This window comes from Myotis yumanensis, unplaced genomic scaffold (assembly GCF_028538775.1).
Source record: "Myotis yumanensis isolate MYYU_CA2020_CCGP unplaced genomic scaffold, mMyoYum1.0.hap1 SCAF_2, whole genome shotgun sequence".
Taxonomy (NCBI): domain Eukaryota; kingdom Metazoa; phylum Chordata; class Mammalia; order Chiroptera; family Vespertilionidae; genus Myotis; species Myotis yumanensis.
In genome coordinates this window covers 210120588-210140695 of record NW_027223753.1, presented here as the reverse complement: position 1 = coordinate 210140695, position 20108 = coordinate 210120588, and the positions used below count along the sequence as shown (strand labels likewise).

Below are 20108 nucleotides of genomic sequence, written 5' to 3'. Positions count from 1 at the left end.
GCAGCAGGGCTTTGGCCAGTATTTTTATGCATTGGCCTTATTCATAGCTTGTCAGCATCACTCAGTTTTTCTCATTGAGGTCAGTGAGATATTTGTGTCTCTGCCTTGCTTGTGTCCTTCGGAAAAGTTGCATAGAAGCTAAAAAGTAAAAAATATGATCGTCAGTGCCCAGGATAGCCACTTACAAGAAGCTTGCAGTTAATTTTGTTTCAGACTACAGAATCATTCCTTTCTGTCTGCTTTGTAAACATGTGTTCATCTTCTGAGTCCCAGATTTCTCTTTGATTATGGTGTTGTTTTTGTTGTTGTTGTTATTAATCCTCACCCAAGGATATTTTTCCATTGACCTTTTAGAGAGAGTGGAAGAGAGAGGGAAAGACAGAGAAACATCGATGTGAGAAAAACACATTGCCTCCTTCACACACCCCAACCAGGGCCCGGGCCAGGGAGGAGCCTGCAACCACCATATGTGCTCTTGACCAGAATCGAACCCAGGACTCTTTTGTCCACAGGCCAATGCTCTATCCACTGAGCCAAACCAGCTAGGGCATTTATAGTGGGGGTTTTTTAAATGAAAGTTTAAATAGTTTCAATTTGGACCGAACAGAAGTCTCACTTTTAAAATATAATATTATAGTGATACTAAAGGCCCGGTGCATGAAATTCATGCACTCAGGGGGGTCCTCAGCCTGGCCTGCATCCTCTGGCAGTTTGGGGGCCCTCAGGGGATTTCTGACTGCTGGCTTAGGCCCACTCCCTGTAGGGAGGAGTCCTAAGCCAGCAGTTGGACATCCTTAGTGCTGCCACAGAGGTAGAAGAGGTTCCAACCATTCCCGCTGCATTCGCCAGCCATGAGCCCAGCTTCTGGCTGAGCAGCACTCCCCCTGTGGGAGCACACTGACCACCAGGGGGCAGCTCCTGCATTGAGTGTCTGACCCCTGGTGGGCAGTGCACATCATAGCGACCAGTCGTTCTGCCATTAGGGTCAATTTGCATATTAGCCTTTTATTATATAGGATGATCAATAGGATTCAATACTTGATAATGACTGAATGAATAATATGCAGCATAAGAAAATTTAAGAGTTACAGTGGCCATGTATTCCTCATGCAGCTCATGTTATTGGGCATCATTTCCTACACTGTTTTGTGTTTCAGGTATCGAACTTTCATTTTCATTTTGACATTTTTGCTGTATGCGAGTTTCCACTTATCTCGAAAACCTATCAGCATTGTTAAGGTAAGAAATCATAGAACACTTAGTTTCTTATCCTTCCTGTAATCTCTGTAAGGAACTAGTCACTTTAAGAGACAACTGACAAGGGGGGCGGTGGGGGGGGGGGGGGCAGGGAAGGTAAATGGGGAAAATGAATTATGTAGAAGCAAGTTATTTGGCAGCTTTGCTTTTTAAGTTTCTCTTTTCTGAATTTAAAATGTTTTAGGATTTATACTTTCAAAGGTAGTATACTCTCAGTAATATTAGTTGACAGTTTCAGAATCCTAAAGTATAGTTCAATATTTATTCTTGTGTGAATTTTCTCTCCAAAACATCCAATCCTAAATTGTTCCCAAATCACTTCTATGATCATCATGCTTTGACCGTGAGTTGGGCTGTGGTGGTGGCTCTTCGTTATTCTTAGAACGCCGAGTTCCTGCTTGCGTGATGGGCGGGCAGGAAGCTGTTAAACTGGCATTTAACTAGACTTTGAGTAAAGAAGATTCGAGTAGATAATAGCCTACATAATAGCCAGTTAAACTTGACTTTGAGTAAAGAAGATTTTATAGCCTACATACTAGCCAGTCATAACCTGGGGAAAAGCAAGATAATTTTCTGACCCTGTTGGAATTCCATCATTTTGCCTATAGATTGTCAACAGGCTTGGGTGGCGTTTGACTCTTCATTGTAGGAGGAACAAGGAAATTGTCCTTTGCCAAAGACAGCTCGTTACAGCTCGATTGTCCCTCCCTCACTTTCTCATCCTTGACAGGACACTGACCCAGGACTGTAATTCTTTTGCCCTCTGCAGCCTTTCCTCCACTCCCTGTCAGTGGTCTGCTGAGGAAAGCTATTTGGCAGATAGCTACTTAGAATTTGTAAAGCAGAATCCTTGGCTAGATTTTTAGGGCAGTGCCCTGGTGATGATGACATAGCCACATGAGCACAGGGCGAATGAGTCCCATGCACCATGCTCACCCAGAAAATCATCACCTGGTCGAGCTCTGGCCCTTTGCCAATTCCCAGAAGGCTCCTTGTGCCCGGCCATGGTAATCAAGGTCACCATGGAGTCATTTTCCTGTCCTTGAACATCGTAAATGGAAATAGAGTCCTACCCTTGGAGCTCCTTTGTGTCAGGCTTATTGTTTGTGGGGGGTATCCTATTCGTTGCATACTATTCTCTTGTACCGCCGCAGCGTTTAGCCCAGCCATATAGATCTAGCGAGATGAACCCGTTGGTCCATTCTGGGCAGGTGGCCCGAGGATGATGGGCAGTGGTCCAAGGATGACGGGGCAGGCGGTCTGAGGATGACAGGCAGTCAGCGTTCAGCTGCACAGCTGCTCTGAGCAGTCCTCTCTGGTGCCCTGGACATGCTGTGTTTGCTCTGTGTGCTCAGGAGCGGGTCTGCGGGAGAGCCCGGGAAACCGTACCCGCCCGCGTTCTGTGGTCCCCAGGCAGACTGCCCACGGTGACATCCTCCCCTAGAGCCAGGACCCCTAGGAAAGCTGATAAGAGGGGGCGCTGTTCTGACTCTGCACCCCTGCTGAGTGCCCTTTCTCTCTGGCCTCTGTCTCCCGTGGGTGTCCCAGGGTGAGCTCCACAAGTACTGCGCTGCCGAGAATGAGGCTGAAGTCAGAGTCAACAGCCAGAGCCAGAAAGCCAGCGCCCTCCCCTCTCCCCAGCTACCGGACAATGAGACGGACTGCGGCTGGGCCCCGTTTGGTGAGTTCTCTGTTCCTGCAGCTCTGAAGTGGGCTGTTCTTCCACGGCGGGCGCTGGGATACGCTGGCGTGGCCCACTCCTCCGGCTCCTCCAGCCTTGCTAATTCAGCGCAGTGCCCATGTCCTCGAGGGTAACTGTGTCCAGGGAGCTGACCTACCACAGTCCCACTCCCCCAGTCACTGCCCTGTCACGGGGCCTGTGTGCAGAAGTGTTACCCCCAAACAAAGATCCTCTTAGTGGGGAAATCTGACCACGGTTTGCATGTCGTACTTGTCAGAGTGGGAAGTTACGGTGCGCAGAGCACAGACTGCGGGTGGAAGGGAGAGACCACTGAGGCCTGGTGCGGGCTGGCCCAGGCGGGTGCTGGAGGCAATGAAGAAATGCATGCTCACCCTGAGGCAGGAGGGTCTATCCACACAAACAGTGACTGCCTGGTGGTTGTTTGGAATGTGGTGGCTGTATTTCTGTTTGCCAAGCAGCCCAGCAGCACGCATCCGCCACGTTCTCCATCCTCCTCGGAGAGCAGAGGTTCTGTGTATTGTTGCCCCTCGGGAACGCGCACTGACATTGAGTGACAGCTAAGCACCACTCACCTCCACCTGTTGCTTTTCACCGTGCAGATCAGGACAACTACCAGCAGCTGCTCGGGGCCCTGGACTACTCCTTCCTGTGCGCGTATGCCATCGGCATGTACCTGAGGTAGGTCCGCCTGAGCTTGCGGGACCCTGGCCCGTTACACCATTCCATGCAGAACCTTCTCAGGTGTGTGAGCCGACGAAGGCAGGATGCGTGACACTAGGCCCCGCCTGCAGACCCCTTACCTTCCAGTCTCTTCTCAGAGACCAGGAAAGAGTGAAAGCCGGTGCGCACTGCTGGGCAGGGTGGACTCTCCACGAGGCCTTCCTGGCCCTTGGGTTTCGGACACGGCAAGCCCTGCCGGGATGTGGTCACTGAGGAGCAGGGCACTGTAGTGGCTCCTCGTGATGCTCAGCAGAGCACATCCTCGCCTCTGCTTTCTGGGGCCGCCATCTGTTTACGTCCCAAATCACTGAGTCCACGGCTTACCCAGTGTGTGCTGCACGTGTCCACCTGCACACACAGGCTCCTCACCTGAGCGCAGGGGCTGTGCGGGTGAGGATGCAGAGACACTGCTGGGATCTGACTCCCGGCTCCACCACCTGCTCATGTGGCCGTGGGCAAGTCCCTGTACAGCTTTGCACAACGGGGGAAATAGTCGTTCTCACCCCAGAGGACAGGTGGGGATGAATGCGTTAATGCATGCAGGGCGCTCGGCACGGTGCCGGCATGTGGCGCATGCCTAGCATCTGCCACACGTGATTACTCTCCTGGGTTCTCCTTGCTCCCATTCTTGAACGGACTAGGAAGGCGGTACATGTTAAATGAGTAACAGCACATGTTGGGGATGGGTTAAATACTGGAATGATGTCAGTCCAGCCGGGTTGTGGGGGAAATGAGCATAATAGAAAGTAAGGCCTTTAGCCCAAGAGGCTTTTGTTTGGAGACTGAGATCTTTAGAGATTTGAGAATCTCGGGGATTCTGTCCATGTTGAGCCTCTTCCCTGAGACCCACCAGATGCGGCATCATCAGGACCTGGGCCCCGCCCTAGCCCAATGCCCTGTGGGTGGGTGGTGCCAGCCGGGCAGTTCCCGCTGGTGGAGGGCGGTTTCCTTTCTTGTGTTTGCGTATTTGCATGGTGCTGCAGACATGGGCACAGCAGACAGGGAAGCTGAAGCGAGTGGCACAGCAGAACAGGAGAAGTACGTGTAAGCCTCCGGCGTCTCAGGCCGGGGTGGCACCCAGGCTGCCAGCCTGTCCCATCTTGAGGAATAATGTTTCTTCTAAAGATTGCTCTCAGTGGACACCAACAACCTGTAGAATAAAAGACCCACAGCTGGAGTATGTTTCTCTCAGTGACTAGAAAACAGTATTTAAATGTCCTTCTCAGCTGGGAGTGATTTTGTCCCTCAGGAAACGTAGAGCAACATCTGGGGACATATTTTTTAAATATGGTTGTCCCGGCTGGAGAAAGGGTGCTCCTGGCATCCAGTGGGCAGAGACCAGGGTGCTGCTCACATGCCACAGCACACGGCACAGCCCTCGCCACGAAGGTCACCTAGCTCCAGGTGGCAGGAGTGCCGAGGTGAAGAAACCTGGTTTAAATGAAGTGCTTCTATCATTGCTTATTTACCAGCAAAGACCCTTTTTCAGGCAGCTGGCCAGTGAGCGTGACCACGAGAATCTGGCCAATGTGGAGTCCACGTGGGCTCTCCACTGCAGCAGGGGGTACACCGCTCCCTGGCATGGCCTTTCAGCGCCACCTCGGCATGCAGATGGTGTGGCACGGCAGATACAATTAGACTTGGTGGGGACCTTCATGGCCAGCTCCTGCCTGGCAGGTGTCAGCAGGTGTGCGTGGCCTAGAGTCGGGTAAACATGGAATGATGTCCATTCCATCAGCCTCTCCCGGTGACTTAATAGCAACTCCAGGCCAAGAGGTTTGCTCATGGTCACGGGTGATTCCTTTTTATGATGTTTGCCTACAGTTTGACAGTTGAAATTTTAACTGGATGTTATTTATATAAAAGCAGGATTAACTAGCCGGGCAAGTTTGTTGTTTTTTTTAATTGGCTGCCATCATATGTGTAAGCCATGGTGTTTGATGTTTATTACTTGACAGTTAGTGACTGTCACTAGAAATAAAAAGTCTTAAAAGATGTTTCCAATGACCAGTTTCTGGTTAATAAACGCCCTATTGGGAGGTCATTGTGATTAAATCTTCTTGGAAACAGTAGTGCTCTGGAGTTCTAAAAGCTCCGAGAACAGCTGGAAAGCATCCGGAAGGAGATCGCTGGATCATTTGTACTATGGGTGTGTTTGTTTTCTCATATTTGTCTTTCTTTTTTTTCTCCTCAGCGGCATAATAGGGGAGCGCCTGCCAATTAGGTATTACCTAACTTTCGGAATGCTGGCCAGTGGTATCTTTACTGCCCTGTTTGGGTTAGGGTATTTCTACAATATCCACAGTTTTGGATTCTACGTGGTAACTCAGGTAAGGTCTGGGTCGATGGCTCACCACGCATGGGGTTTCCATGATGAGCTGGACAGGGTGTTCATGTCGCAGGTCCCTCCCTCCACCAAGAGAGAAGATGGCAGGGGGTGGAATCGGGACGGGGGGCCTGGCAGACCTGTATCCTGTCTGACATCAGGGTCAGTGCTGACATGTAAGGTCTCTCTTCTGTCTTCTCTGAAATTCCAACATCCATGCAGTTTTCCTTAAGTTTCAGGATTTGCCTCTTTTAAAAAAATATATACTTTTTTATTGATTTCAGAGAGGACTGGAGAGTGAGATAGAGATAGAAACATCAATGATGAAAGAGAATCATTGATCGGCTGCCTCCTGCACGCCCCACACTGGGGATCAAGCCCACAACCCAGGCAGGTGTCCTGACTGGGAATCAAGCCATGATTTCCTAGTTCATAGGTCAACACTCAACCATTGAGCCACACAGGCCGGGCAGGAGTTGCCTCTTAGGGAATCCTATCTGTCCACACCCCAGCTGGGAATCAAAGCAGGAGCCCTCTGCCCTCATCTGGATGAGTTTAGATGTTGTGCCTGTGACCAATCAGACCACTCAGGAGTCAGAGGGGTGTGGGGTGCAGCGAGGGCAGGAGGAAGGGAGGACGTGGGCGTCATTGGTGATGGGACAGGGTTGGAGGTCGTCAGTGGGAGGAGAGAGCCTAAGGGTGCTCACAGCAGGTGAAGCCAAGACAGGCCCTGTGGCTTTGCCCTTCCAGCTGGGCCCAGCCCTTCCTGAAACACTTGGCTACTGCCCATCCCAACGTTCTTGAGAATAAATATTTACTAGAAATGGAAAATTACTTAAAATAATGAGTTCAACTTCAGAGGCTCTCCAGATAGCCTAGCGGGTGTTATAAAATCATCAAAGCAAATTAGACATAGTTTACCTTTAAAAAGGTTGCCACGGACCTTGAAAAAGTTGGACTGTTTTAATTACAAAAGCAAGTTACACTTTGTAGTAATATTTAAAATTATAAGGAAGGAGAAAAAAATTTCCCCAGAGTTCCAGCACATTCCTGGAGGGAAGGCCATGCCTGGCTGGCCCTGAGGCTGGACCGGCGTGCAGCCCCAATGGCTTCTGCAGAGCTGGTTGTCCCAGGGGTCATTGTAAGAGGTGCAAGGCGGGACCTGGTTTCATGTCGTCTTGTAAAGTTGCCCCTGACGCTCCTGAGATTAAAGTGAGCTCATTCACTAGTGCACTTGCTAAGTCCCTTCTTTAAAAAAAAAAAAAATATATATATATATATAGAGAGAGAGAGAGAGAGAGAGAGAGAAGCCTAAGCGACCATTATGACCAGAATGACCAGTTGCTATGACACACACTGACATCCAGGGGACAGACGCTCAACACAGGAGCTGCCCCCTGGTGGTCAGTACACTCCCACACCAACCGCCTTTGGCCAGCAGGCCCCTATCGGTCTGCCACCCGCCCTCCACCACCCGCCCGCCATTGTGGTGGTGCAGCAGCAAGGGAAGGAGGAGGAGGAGAGGCAAGGAACTGCATGGTGGTGGGGCGCTGATGATGGCAGCATTGGTGTCTGGCATCCATTCCTTTCACACCCAGCTGACTGTCACCTCCTCTCCTGACCCTGCTGGGGCCTTTGGGCCCCGATTAGCCTGGCCCCGATCGGCCCTGATCACCAGCCAGTTCTAGGGACCCCACCTGTGCACAAATTATATATATATATATATATATATATATATATGAAACATCATGCCCCCTACTTGGGATCGAGCCCGCAACCTGGGCATGTGCCCTGCCCAGAATCGAACCGTGACCTCTTGGTTCATAGGTTGACACTCCTCAACCACTAAGCCACACTGGCCAGGCATTAAGTCCCTTCTTGAAATGTAAGCTCAGGGTATTCTTAGAAGGAGGAGAAATACTTTCTACAGGCTTTAGCTCAAAGTTAATCTCACTTCAGAGTATCATTAACAACAGTATTTTCTTCACAACATAAGAAGTGAAAGCATGCAATTTGCAAGCCATATTTATAGGACTATCACATTTCTAGATAAAGAAGACAATTTTTTCTCTTCTTATAAATTTGGATTAGACAGCGATTGAACCCCTTGGCCCCAGGCTGTTAATAGTAGTTCATCTTCTAGCAAGAGATTTCCTTTTCTTTCTTTTCCCCACAGGCATGTATTAGATCTGTAATTATAAATATAGATTAAAATCTCTGGCTCTTGGGGCTCACATCAAATAGGGTCTGACCCCCTTCTTTTGTGGGCACCCCAGCTGTGCTCCCAAACGTGCGGAGAAGGGCAGCGTCCGTGAGCCCCCTGAAGCAGTGCTCCCCGCGAGCTGAGCCTCCCTTCACTCTCTGTCACAGGTCATCAACGGGCTGGTGCAGACCACCGGCTGGCCCAGCGTCGTCACCTGCCTCAGCAACTGGTTTGGAAAAGGAAGGTGAGACTTTGTAAAGTGTGTGATTGTCTAACCACCTGCTGTACGCCTGGGACTAAAGCAAAATAACATTGAAGGGCAACTGTCACAGAAAAATAAAAGGTTTTAAAAAGGAAGGTGAGAAAAGGCCACCCTGTTTCCAGCAGCATTCTTTTGTAAAAGATTTTTTTTAAAAAGACTTTATTTTCAGTTTTTCTTTAGATTTATTGTGTATGGGGGCAGGGGGGGGGGGGGCGGGGGACGACACTTTAACTAGTCTATTAAATAAAATTATTAAAACTACTGGGACCAGAGGTTCTGAAATGCAGGTGGCCTTTGTTCCAGGAGATGCCCACCCTGCTGTGGGCGGGGCGGGTCTGTGTCATTCTGCAAAGCTGACCAGCAGCATGGCCTTTTCTGGCCTCCTGGGGGCCTGGGAGATGTGCAGAGGACACCCTGCTTCAGGCCACATTAAAAATAAGTCCCAAGGCACATGGAAGTGTGACAAGTCCTGACTAGTCACCCAGCGCCTGGGAGCAGAGGTGCGCTCGGCCTCTGATGACCTGACTGCAGTCCAGATGCCACAGTAATGCTGTGTGACCCACAGCTCCGGCCAGGGCTAGGGTTAGGAAGTGTGGGGAGATACTGAAAATGGGGAACGAGAACGGGAAGCCAGCTCCCTGAGCCTTATTCAGCTACTCCATCCATTGGGCCAGTCAGCGGAAACTCGTGTTGATGGACTAGTTCATCAAATGATTGGACTCAGTCTGCAGAAGCACACATTTAAATTTGGGGTCTTCCAAGAACTTCAGGAAAAGGCCTCATTCCTCTTTTTAATCATCAATAAAGAAGCTCTGAGCGAGATGTGTAAACACACCTAAGTCTCCGAGGTGAGAGGAAGCCCAGTTGTCTGCAAGCATCCCAGCCCTGCGTCATGCAGAAGTTCCTGCACCGCCTCTAGTCCTCGAGCAGCTCTCATGCGTGGCACCAGTGCCGTGTCCCACACAGCGGGCCCACGTGAGCTTCTGGACATCATTTGCTGCCTTGTGTCTTGTGTTGCAGGCGAGGTCTGATTATGGGGGTCTGGAACTCCCACACCTCAGTGGGCAACATCCTGGGGTCCTTGATTGCTGGCTACTGGGTGTCAACGTGCTGGGGCCTGTCCTTCATCGTGCCCGGAGCCATCGTGGCAGCCATGGGGATCGTGTGCTTCCTCTTCCTCATTGAGCGTAAGTACCCGTGGCCTGAGAGAGGACCACCCCCGAAGGGCTGCGGCACGCGTTGCTAAGAGAACGGGCTGTTGCTTTGTCCTGTGCAGGTGTGTGGTTGCCCTGGCTCCCTCCACACCAGGTAGACTTCCTTCTTCAGGTGCAGGCTTCCCCGTTAGCTGTTTCTCTGCTGGTCATGCTGGATTTCCTACTGTTTCCTGGTTTCTGGAGTAACAGGTTGAAATTCCTCCCACCTGTCCCCCTGCCCTGCAGCGTCAGGCATGCGGGGTTTTCCTCGTGTCCGGGAGTCTCTCGACTTCCTCAGGCCTGCCACGTCGCTCACCTCCAGGGGCGCGGTGCCCGGCCCGCACCTGCTCACCCAGACCTTGTGTGCTTTCTGATAAGGTGTATCTTGGACAGTGTTGTAAAACCATGGCACATATATCTTACCTGGGTGAAGAGTGTCCCATTCTAGACTCAATTCCAAGCTTGTTTTAATTGAATTTTAAATTAATTTTTAAAATAGAGGCCCAGCAGGACAAAGGTTCTTAGGTGTGCCAGCGGTGGAGAAGCTGGTGCTGCCGGATGCCAGGGCGCTCAGACTCACACGCCTTTAACTGGGCCCGAGTGGCACCGAGTTCTGGGAAAGGTCCTCTGTGCCACCTGTCTTCCTCCAGGCTGGGTCCTGCCCCCTGCTCTCCAGGGCGCCTTCACGCATTAGTCACCTGAGAGCCAGGCACTTCCTCTTCGCCAGCGCAGGGTCCCCTGGATGCAGTGCCCTGTTCTGCCCGAGGTCTGGAGTCCACAGTGACCTTTATTCTCTTCCTCATCCGATAAGAGGCCGGTGCTGGGGGAAGGAGGAGGGTGGCAGAGGGCGGGAGCTTGCCTGCTGGCCTGGCCTGGGATCTGAGGGCCAGTCCCTGCGCAGGTCCATCCGCAGGGCCGGCCGGGCAGGATTTCCAAGAATAAGGAAGCGTTGGCTTGGTCTTTTGTAATCAAATGAATGAGAGCTCCTTCCCACTGAGCCACCATTCCTGTGGCTCCCGCGGGGTGTCGGGTTTGGGAGGCAGGGGTGGTACTGAGATTCTGAACAGAGAGCTTTCCTGGAACTGCCTTCCCATCATTCCCATCCCTCTTGTCAGCTTCCTCTGATTCCAGGGGTCCCCCTGCTGACTTCCCACTCCATACTGTGGTGACCGTAGGGCTCTTTCTCTCCTCCTGGGTCCGCTCTTGGGGCAGAAATGCCACCAGAGACCATGCCTGTAAGGCGGTCCTACGAGATCTTACCGATGTGGGGGACAGGTGAGCACATCCGGACCGACACTGTGCCTTCTGCTCCCCTGGCTCTCCTGGCCACAGCCAGCACTGACGGCGGGGGAGGTGCCATGGAACCGAGCCCGGCCACCGAGCCCAGCCTCCCTCCTGGCTGCTCTCTCGTTCCTCCGCTTGGTGGTTTTTCTGACCGACAGTCTTAGCCTCCACCTTATTAGTAACTGTATTCAGGGTTCCACAGCCCCTCAGTGAGGCCCCTATCCCTGTTCTTCTTGGTGCCACCAAATCCTTCCCTGCCCCTCCTTCCCAGCTCACCCCACCTCTGGCCGCCTCTCCCGCAGGTTCCATACTCTGGGGGGCAGTGTCCTCAGTGCACTGGGTCTCCCACCAGAGCCCTGGTCCTCCAGTACCTGATCTCCCTCAGTACCTCATCTCAGTACCTCATCTCTCTCAGTACCTCATCTCACTCAGTACCTCATCTCACTCAGTACCTCATCTCAGTACCTCATCTCTCTCAGTACCTCATCTCACTCAGTACCTCATCTCACTCAGTACTTCATCTCCCTCAGTACCTCATCTCTCTCAGTACCTCATCTCACTCAGTACCTCATCTCAGTACCTCATCTCTCTCAGTACCTCATCTCACTCAGTACCTCATCTCAGTACCTCATCTCTCTCAGTACCTCATCTCTCTCAGTACCTCATCTCAGTACCTCATCTCTCTTAGTACCTCATCTCTTTCAGTACCTCATCTCTTTCAGTACCTCATCTCTCTCAGTACCTGATCTCACTCAGTACCTTATCTCAGTACCTCATCTCTCTCAGTACCTGATCTCACTCAGTACCTTATCTCAGTACCTCATCTCAGTACCTGATCTCTCTCAGTACCTGATCTCAGTACCTGTTCCTGCAGTCACTCTGCACCGCTGGCACTTCCTTCGGATGGCTCATTGCTGCTGGAGGTTGGCTGTCCTTGTCCCACTGCCCTGGCTACTCCTCTCTCCTCCCCCAGCCTCTGCTAAGGCCGGTCCCCCATCCCTGGTTCACGGCCCACGGGCACCTTCCAGACTTGGTGTTTGTCTGCCTTCCCACTGCAGGTCTCCCTTTCAGCCTCCTCGGTGTCTCCCACGGCCGCAGCTCTGCCTCTGAGGTCACACCTGCCCCTTGATTTAAAATCTGAGGTTGGCTGTGATTTGTGTTGGAATGAAGACATCTCTCAGACTCTTCCTAATAATGAGTGAGCGCACTCCCTGCAGCTGTTCTTCCCATGTCATCAATAGGCCACTTTCAGGAGGGAGAGGGAGTGGCTACCGCATGCCGTGCGCTTCCTGTGTTCCAGGCCCGGGCCAGGCGTGTGGCTGCCCAGAGAAAGGGCCTGAGGCTCAGGTGCTAACAGACCTGCCCAAGGTCACTCAGCAATGGGGATGTTGGATGTGACCAGGTGCCAGCTCACCGTTCAGGCTTTCTTAAACTCTGGCCATGGATCCCTTAGGTCCTGGGATGGGTTCAATTAAAAATAATTTTTTTTATTTAGATGATAATCTTTTTTAAATTTTATTTTTTAATTGAGTTTATTGGGGTGACACTTCTTAATAAAATTATATAGGTTTCTTGGTTCATTTCTGTTCCCTCCCCTCCCTACTCCCTGAGGGTGGGACTGAGCAGCGAAAGCTTTGGGTGCCCCCTCCTTGTGACCTGCTCCTTCTTCCTGCCCAGGGTTAGGCCCCGAGGACAGAGTGCCCACCTGTGGGCCCCTCGTGTCTGCCTGTGAAATGGCTCTAGGACGTGTCCCAGCCAAGGGTCGTGTGTGCTAATGTCCCCCAGGCAAAGGCCCGGGAGAAGCCCTCTTGTAGGCACTGGCCAAGCCTCGGGAGCAGGGAGGCCTCCTGGCTGGCGGGGCACAGGGCGGGGCACAGGGTGGCTGCGGAAAACCCCGGGTGAGCTGCTGACATCACTTTCGTGGCGACCACACATGTCAGGTGGGACCAGCAGTGCCGTCCCTGCCAACCCACGTGGGGTGAGCGTGGAGGAGCCTCCAGTCCCTCAGAAAGTGCCCAGCGAGGCCCAGGTCACCCTCTGTGTCACATGGGAAGGAGCTCAGCTGTGGGAGCTTTAAAGCCCATTAGCTCAGTTTGCTTTGAGGCAGTTAAACTGTTTCACCAAGTGATTCAAAGACCAGCTTCTGGATGTGGGGAGGGAGCAAGCTGTGTAAAGGCAGCCTCCGGACGATGAAGAGATGAGTTTGCTTCCCTTGTGCCCCACAGCTGTGCTGGCCGCTGGTGCCCAAATGCACCAGAGTCATTTCCAAGGCACAGGATGGAAAGCCGAGCTTCCAGCTTTGTTACTCCTTCACATGTCCTTCCTCCTGGCATTTAGATAAAAGGCACTTTATTCTATATCAAGATGGATGTTTGGTCCCCAGTAATTTTCATTTCTAATTCATTCCATACGCTCAGCAACTCCTCACCCATGTCCCCTGTGACCTTCTGTTCTGAAATGCTTTTCCTGTCCTTACATTTCCTCCCGGAAGTCCTCCTTCCAACAAGCTTCGCGTGGCTGTCACTGCGGTGTGCGTGCACTCGGCGTGACTGGGGTCACATGTGACCAGTTCTCCGTATCGCACAGCAGGCTTCATGCTCCTGCCACTCGCATTTGTTGGGGGCCGAGGGCAGGCAGGGGATGTGGGTTCTCTGTGGGGTGGCCGCCTGCTCCCTAACCCCACCAGGCATGCTGCCTCGGGCATTGTCTTTTTTCTGAAATTGCTGCTAATTGAGTAAAAGTATCAGATGGGTCTTGTTTTGGTTTAGTTTTTGTGTTGGAGGACACGCCTGGCCCCGGGTTCACACATGACTGCATGTTTGGTTTTTCAGATCCAAAGGACATCGCCTGCTCGTCCACCCTGGTGGCGGTAAGGACTCACTCTCTGCTTCTTGTATCCCTGCTACAGTGAAGTGAGGTGTAATTTCTGGCTGTGGATTCAGTCCTTGCTCTAACTAGTTTTTCTTCTCCCAGCATTCAAAAAGCTATGAGAATGGCGTGCACAGGTTTCGGCTGCAGAAGCAAGCCCTACCTGACGAGAAGAAGCTGCTGGTGAGTCATCCCCGAGCCGCTTAGCAGGCGGTCAGAGTCGCTGCCTCAGGGACCCGTCCCAGACATCCAGGGTCCTCACAAAACTGGGTCTCACGTTTCATTAGTAAATCTCGAATTTGTCCTTGTTAGGTTTCTTTGGGTAGCAGGCTAAGCTTACTTTACATTTTTAAAATCAAATTTGACAGTCATTCATTCCTTCCGAACGTATTTGCAGCATTCCGTGTAGCGGGCACTGCTCCAGGTCAGGCTGTGCCGTGAGCATCAGTGACACGTCTTGCTCCTGTGGAACTCCCATTTTGGGGGGTGGGGGGACAGCACCAGCTAAATGCCAGGAAGACAGAGAGCAGGGAGAGGAGCAAGCTCTCCGGTGTCTCTTCTCATAAGGGCACTAATCCCCTCAAGAGGGCTCCCCTCCTGACCAAAGGCCCACCTCCACATACCATCACATCAGAGACTGGGGTTCAACACATGAATCTGGGAGGAACACAGATATTTGGTCCACCCCATCAGGTCTTAATCGATGTCCAAATGGTTCAATTCCTCTTGGATTGTTTTTTCAAACTATGACCTCCTGGTTCATAGAGCGGTGCTCAACCTCTGGGTCACGCCTGCCGGGCCCTCTCCGACTGATTGAAGACTTGCCTTTGCCCTTGATGCAACACCTCAGGCCCGTGTTCTGGTGCAGCTACTCACCAGTAAAGCTGGCCATGTCTTCTGAATAAATGCCACTCTTCCCTTTCCTGGTCCGTCTATGAAAGTCTGTTTACTAGCTGTCACCAGACAGTTACCTAGTTAGAGGCTGCACCACAGGCAACCTCAGTACAGATGCCATCAGGCGGTTGTTGGCCCTTTCAGAGGGGCCTCTGAGCACTAACCGGGCTTTGGTCCTCGCCCTATGTTGCAGGAAGAGCTCACACACTGCAGGTGGCTCTGGCGGGCAGGCAGGGTGTCCCCCAAGTTCAGCAGGAAAACCTGGCGTCCCCTTTCCCCGAGTGACCCGGCTCAGACCACAGGACCTGAGTGGAGTGTTACTCAGCCCCCATCATGACTGCCTTTCAGGCGGCACTGCCTACTTTGTGTTTGTAAACTCTGTAGAGTTCTGCAGTTCTCAGCCGGGACAGCACCTTGGGCCTGCTGGGGCCTGCTCCTAGGACCCCTGTAATTGTCCGGGAGCAGCCTGCGCCCAGACTGGCTCAGAGCCCTAGGAGACTCAGGGCTCAGCCAGGGTTGAGAACTGTGACTTAGTCTCTTGACCTGGACAGCTAGCATAATTCATGAGAGAAAAGTTTACTTCCAAACTCAAGTGGCAGCTCTTCATGTTCATGTATTTGTATGGAATTGGCCGTAGGAAGACAGTGTGTTTTCACATTGGGGGCTTGTCATTGTCATGCTAAAGCATCACATGTGCGGTAAACATGACCATGTTTACCCAAAGGCCAGTCCCCTGTGCCACGTCTGCCAGGAAGCCACTTCCCGGCCCTCAGGATGGCGTCCTGCTGCCCATGCGAGGTGCTGGTCTGAGCCCACGTTGCGACCATGGCTGGCGCCTGCCCCCCACCATTATCCCAATTGTTGTTTTTCACTAAGTATCGAGAGACCGATATGGCAGGGCATTGTCATCTTTTGTTTTTAATAAACTGCATTTGTAATCCAACTGGCATAGACTGTAGTGAGATAAATACTTACAGGCTGTGTGATTTTGTGGAAAGTCTGAAATAGAGAAACATTTTAAGTCCTTGAACTTCCTAGTTCAGTCATGAGCAACAGTTTCAGGCCATCTTGCTTGGACTTGAAACCCCATCCCACCTTGGGGACCGCTGTTCTTTGCTTTAATAGTGCAAACTTGTCCTTTAGCAATGTCCAGAATCAAAATTTATAAAATATCAGAATTGATTTATGCATTTTAAAATAATATTGGTTCTGATCATGTTCATCCATTGTGAGCTCCTTAAAAAATGCAGGCTCATAGAAAGCATTTATTGACATTTTCATAAAAATTGCATGTGATTTCACCACTTGATGATAATCATTGCCAGGTTAGAATTTAGCTTCTCTCTATAATACATTATATAGTTACCTTGTTATATCTGTACACTAGAGGCCCGGTGCACGAAATTCATGCACAGGTAGGGTCCCTAGGCCTGGCCAGCGATCAGGGTGGATCGGGGCTCTGGCTGCTGGCTGGGGCCTTCCTTCCAACTGCCGGCCAGGGCCTCCCTTCCCTGGCTGCTAGCTGCTGGCCAGGGCCTTCCTTCATTCCACGCCACCCCATGGTGGTCAGTGCACATCATAGCAAGCAATCGAACTCCCAGTCTCCCGGTCGAACTCCTGAGGGGACACTTTGCATATTAGCCTTTTATATAGAGAGATATTTAAACATATATAAATATTCATAATATATGTATATATTCCTGGAGATCATGATAAAATATAATTTTGAGTATTTTTTAGCATATTTCCATGTCATTAAAATCTATAACTTTTTTTATAACTTCAAGATATATTATTACTATGAATGGACTTAACCAATTTTCCTCAATGGTGGTTGACATTCATTTTATTGTATAAGTAGTTTTCCATCGTCCAAATTATTTTTCACAAGCAGATTCCTAGAATGGCTGGGTCAAAGGGTTTTGCATGTTTAGCTAGTGCTTTCTAAAAACACAGGGAAGCTAATGATTCTAAGCAATGACTGCGGTGAGAATGTTCTCCAAGATGCCCTGAGACGCTCAGGGAGCCCTTAGCCAGCAGGAACCCTGGCCTCCCTTCGCCAGAGGCATTGACAACCTCTTCTTTCTCTTTCCGATGGGCCCCCTCCAGAACCCAGAGACGCAGTGCTTGCTGCTGTCGGACGGGAAGCGTGCTGTCCATCAGAACCACGTGATCACCCTCCCAGCCGAGGGCGGGGGCAGCATGGCCGCTATCAGCTTCACTGGGGCCTTGAAAATCCCCGTGAGTACCGGCCTGGGGAGACTTCCAAAGGGGGGTGTCTGTGCATGTGGTGGATGAAACTGGCCTTAGAAAAGGCAATTGTGATCAACAGTGCACAGGTCAGAACCTCAGCAGGGCCAGTTCACAGGCAGCCCAGCCCTGAGCAGGGCCGCAGTGTCTGTCTGCCTCACACTATGTTTTAAAAAGTTTTGAAATGAGTTGTCTCCATTTAGAAATTCAGAAATTTCATAGACAAACAGGCCTCTCATCATCCCTTGAAAAACCTGAGTTCCTGGCCCTGCTGGGCCTCCATGCCCTGTGCTCACTCCTCCCTCCCGCCGCCTGCTGGCCCCTGAGCACCTGAGGTGGCCCCTGGGAGGCACCGGCCCTGCGTTCTGCTCTGCGGGGTGGGCCCGCTCGACTTCCTCACCCATGAAAGTGCTTTAGGAGCCCGGACCTGGTCTCATTGAGCTGTGCTCTACCAGGAAGGAGGGCGAGGGTGCAGACAGAAAGCTGATGGGCCACAGAACCTGGGCTTGTTCGTTGTTTAAAGATGAGGTGAGCTGTGTGCAGGGAGGCAGCTGGTCCTGGCTCTGGGCAGACGGGCATGCGCACTGCCTGCTGGTGGGCCCTGTATGTGACCAGATGTGAAGGAGATTCGGGGAGAAGGTGTTCAAGACAGGGCTGGGGGCCCTGGCTGGTTTGGCTCAGTGGACAGAGCGCCAGCCTGTGGACTGAAAGGTCCCTGATTCAATTCCAGTCAGGGGCACATGCCTGGTTTGCAGGTTCAATCTCCAGTAGGGGGCGTGCAAGAGGCAGCCAATCAATGATTCTCTTTCATCATTGATGTTTCTATCTTTCCCTCTCCCTTACTCTCTGAAATCAATAAAAATATTCTAAAAAAGGGGGGGGGGCCTAGGGGTGGTGTGCAGTGGTGAGATTTCTTGTTGCTTCGGAGTTTTCTGGTATTAAATTCATGGGCTCCTCAGCAGAGAACCGGGGACTGTCAATGGACATGTAGAAGCCGTTTTCCTCTAACACTGGTGACCAGAGAGGCAGTGAGGGCACAGCAGGAGCAGAAGCAGCAGAAAAGGGAGAGCGACCCTGCCCCAAGGGCCACGATGGCCAGGCCGTGGGGGCCGCTCTGGAAACTCCTGAGCTGCCGCCCATGGGCACTTGTACTCACAGGAGCAGGCATGGCTCTCACACGGCCAAGACCAATTCACTGACGCTCGCCCTCCGTGAGAGGGGCAGAGGGACGCAGCCCCGGAGGCCCCTTAGTGCGTGTGTGGGGCTGGAGGGGGAAGGGCACACCCAGAGCGTAGAATCACGCAGTCACAGCCTTAAAGGGACTTGAGGGACCCGCAGTGGAACAGATGAGACTGGGTGGGCCCGGAGTCCGGACCTGCTTTCAGTCAAGGGCGCTGCAGCCCAGCCTGGCCGCCCGACATTGAAAGAGAGAGAGCTCTGGGCTGGCCTGCAGGAAACACTGTTTTAAATAGAAAGTTATTTTTAAAATTGTCTTGTTAACACTAGTAACCTTTCCGTTGTACCTTATTGTGTAGCTGCCTCAAATACTTTTACTGAAAGTGGGGTACACACTAGTTAAGAAATGCAAGTGGGGTTGTGCAGAGAGCAGGCTGAGAGCCCTGGCCAGGCTCACCCCGGCCCTGCCTCCGAGGAGCTGGGTGTCCCAGCAAGTGTCAGCCACTCGGAGCCCCCACTCCCTCATCCGTCACTCGGCTCAGTGCCTGGTGTCATGCTTACTGCTGTTCAAGGATTGAAGGAGGTCACTTAATTAGAGCTCTGAGCACAACGCCAGCTACATGGTGAGGATGCAGTGAATCACACACACCCTCCTGCTGGGGTATCCCCTGTGCAAACATCAGCTCCTGAACACGGAGCTCCTGGAGGAGCCCGGGACGTAGAGGAGTCCTCTGGTCACTGCATAGACGGCGTGTGCTTGCCTCGCTGTGGTGGGGCCTGGGCACGCAGCGTTGGGGGGGCCGGGGGGGACGTGTGACCCGGTTCTCACTAAACCTTCCCAGGCGGTACCTGGAACTGGCTCACGGGCACCCGCTCTTTCTAAAGGAGGCCTCCAGGGACCACAGACAGGCATTGTCCGTTAGCCATCAAACTCCAGCCCTCGTTTCCTCATGAAGATCTGCACTGCTCTTCCGGGTGTTCCCCAGCACCCACAGTCTGGGTGCAGGCAGGGCGCAGCAGCCCCCATCCCTCAGAGAATGGGCACATGTTCTGTGTTCCCCATCACTGTATAACGTGCGATGGTTTTGAGTTTTGGTTTCAGGGGAGAAAGAAATAGCATGAAATACTCAGCAACCAGGTGACTCTCCGCTTCGTCCTGAACTCCTTCAGAGCGAAGTGGTGTGAGGGCCACATCAGTGCGTATTGTCACTGACTGAGCTGATGTAGTGAGCTGTAGGAGCCTGCGGGAGTCGTCCAGGACCCGCATCCCAGGCATCCTGTGCAGCCACACTGCCCCTCTCCCCCGCCACCGGAGGTGCCAGCCCAGACCAGAGCTGTGGTCTATGGGCGTCGGGGAACTTGGGGCGCGGCAGCATATTGAAGTGAACACAGTGAGTGCACCTTTGGGATAAGCGGCTCGCTCTCTTTCAGGGTGTGGTCGAGTTCTCCCTGTGCCTGCTCTTTGCAAAGCTGGTCAGCTACACGTTCCTCTTCTGGCTCCCTCTCTACATCACAAGTGTCGGTGAGTGCCTGCGGCTGGAAGCACAGGCGTTAGGCTCTGTGCGGAGGCTGGGATCCGAACTCCCTTCAGCTGCTGGTCCCTTGGACGTGGAAAGCAGAGTTTCATGATGCGTGAGGATGTGAGAGAGACACTTTTGAACCCAGCGACATGAGTAGTGGACACGTATAGACAAAAAGGCAATTGGGCTGGGCAGGTTCTGTGCCATGGTCTTAACCTTGATGGGGTTAAAGGGCTGACATGCCTGTCCCAGCCGTGGCTGCTGGTTCCACGGGGTTTCCCTGTTCCAGGGCAGCCTGCGTTTAAATCTAGTTCCATCAAACGGTGGGCCACAGCAGGTGGCGAGCAGGAGCGGAGGCCCTGGGGAGCTGAGATAATAAGTGTTTGATGGTCTGACCTGGAAATTGCTTCCTGGGGACGAGTTCCAATTTGAGGGAAGAGCAGGTAGTTTGTC

The 20108-nt window shown here is 52.2% G+C and overlaps 1 protein-coding gene across 3 annotated transcripts in view; it reads left to right on the top strand.

Moving 5' to 3' along the window:
• Positions 1 to 20108, top strand: part of SLC37A1 (solute carrier family 37 member 1) — a 56018-nt gene that overhangs the window by 23472 nt on the left and 12438 nt on the right. For all 3 annotated transcript variants that reach the window (XM_070407139.1, XM_070407136.1, XM_070407137.1), the window contains exons 3-12: positions 1158 to 1239; positions 2806 to 2938; positions 3559 to 3637; positions 5874 to 6009; positions 8376 to 8452; positions 9491 to 9657; positions 13779 to 13816; positions 13921 to 13998; positions 16819 to 16950; positions 19567 to 19657. In XM_070407139.1, coding sequence (XP_070263240.1) covers positions 1158 to 1239; positions 2806 to 2938; positions 3559 to 3637; positions 5874 to 6009; positions 8376 to 8452; positions 9491 to 9657; positions 13779 to 13816; positions 13921 to 13998; positions 16819 to 16950; positions 19567 to 19657 — 1013 coding nt within the window. The remainder of the gene's footprint in view (positions 1 to 1157; positions 1240 to 2805; positions 2939 to 3558; positions 3638 to 5873; positions 6010 to 8375; positions 8453 to 9490; positions 9658 to 13778; positions 13817 to 13920; positions 13999 to 16818; positions 16951 to 19566; positions 19658 to 20108) is intronic.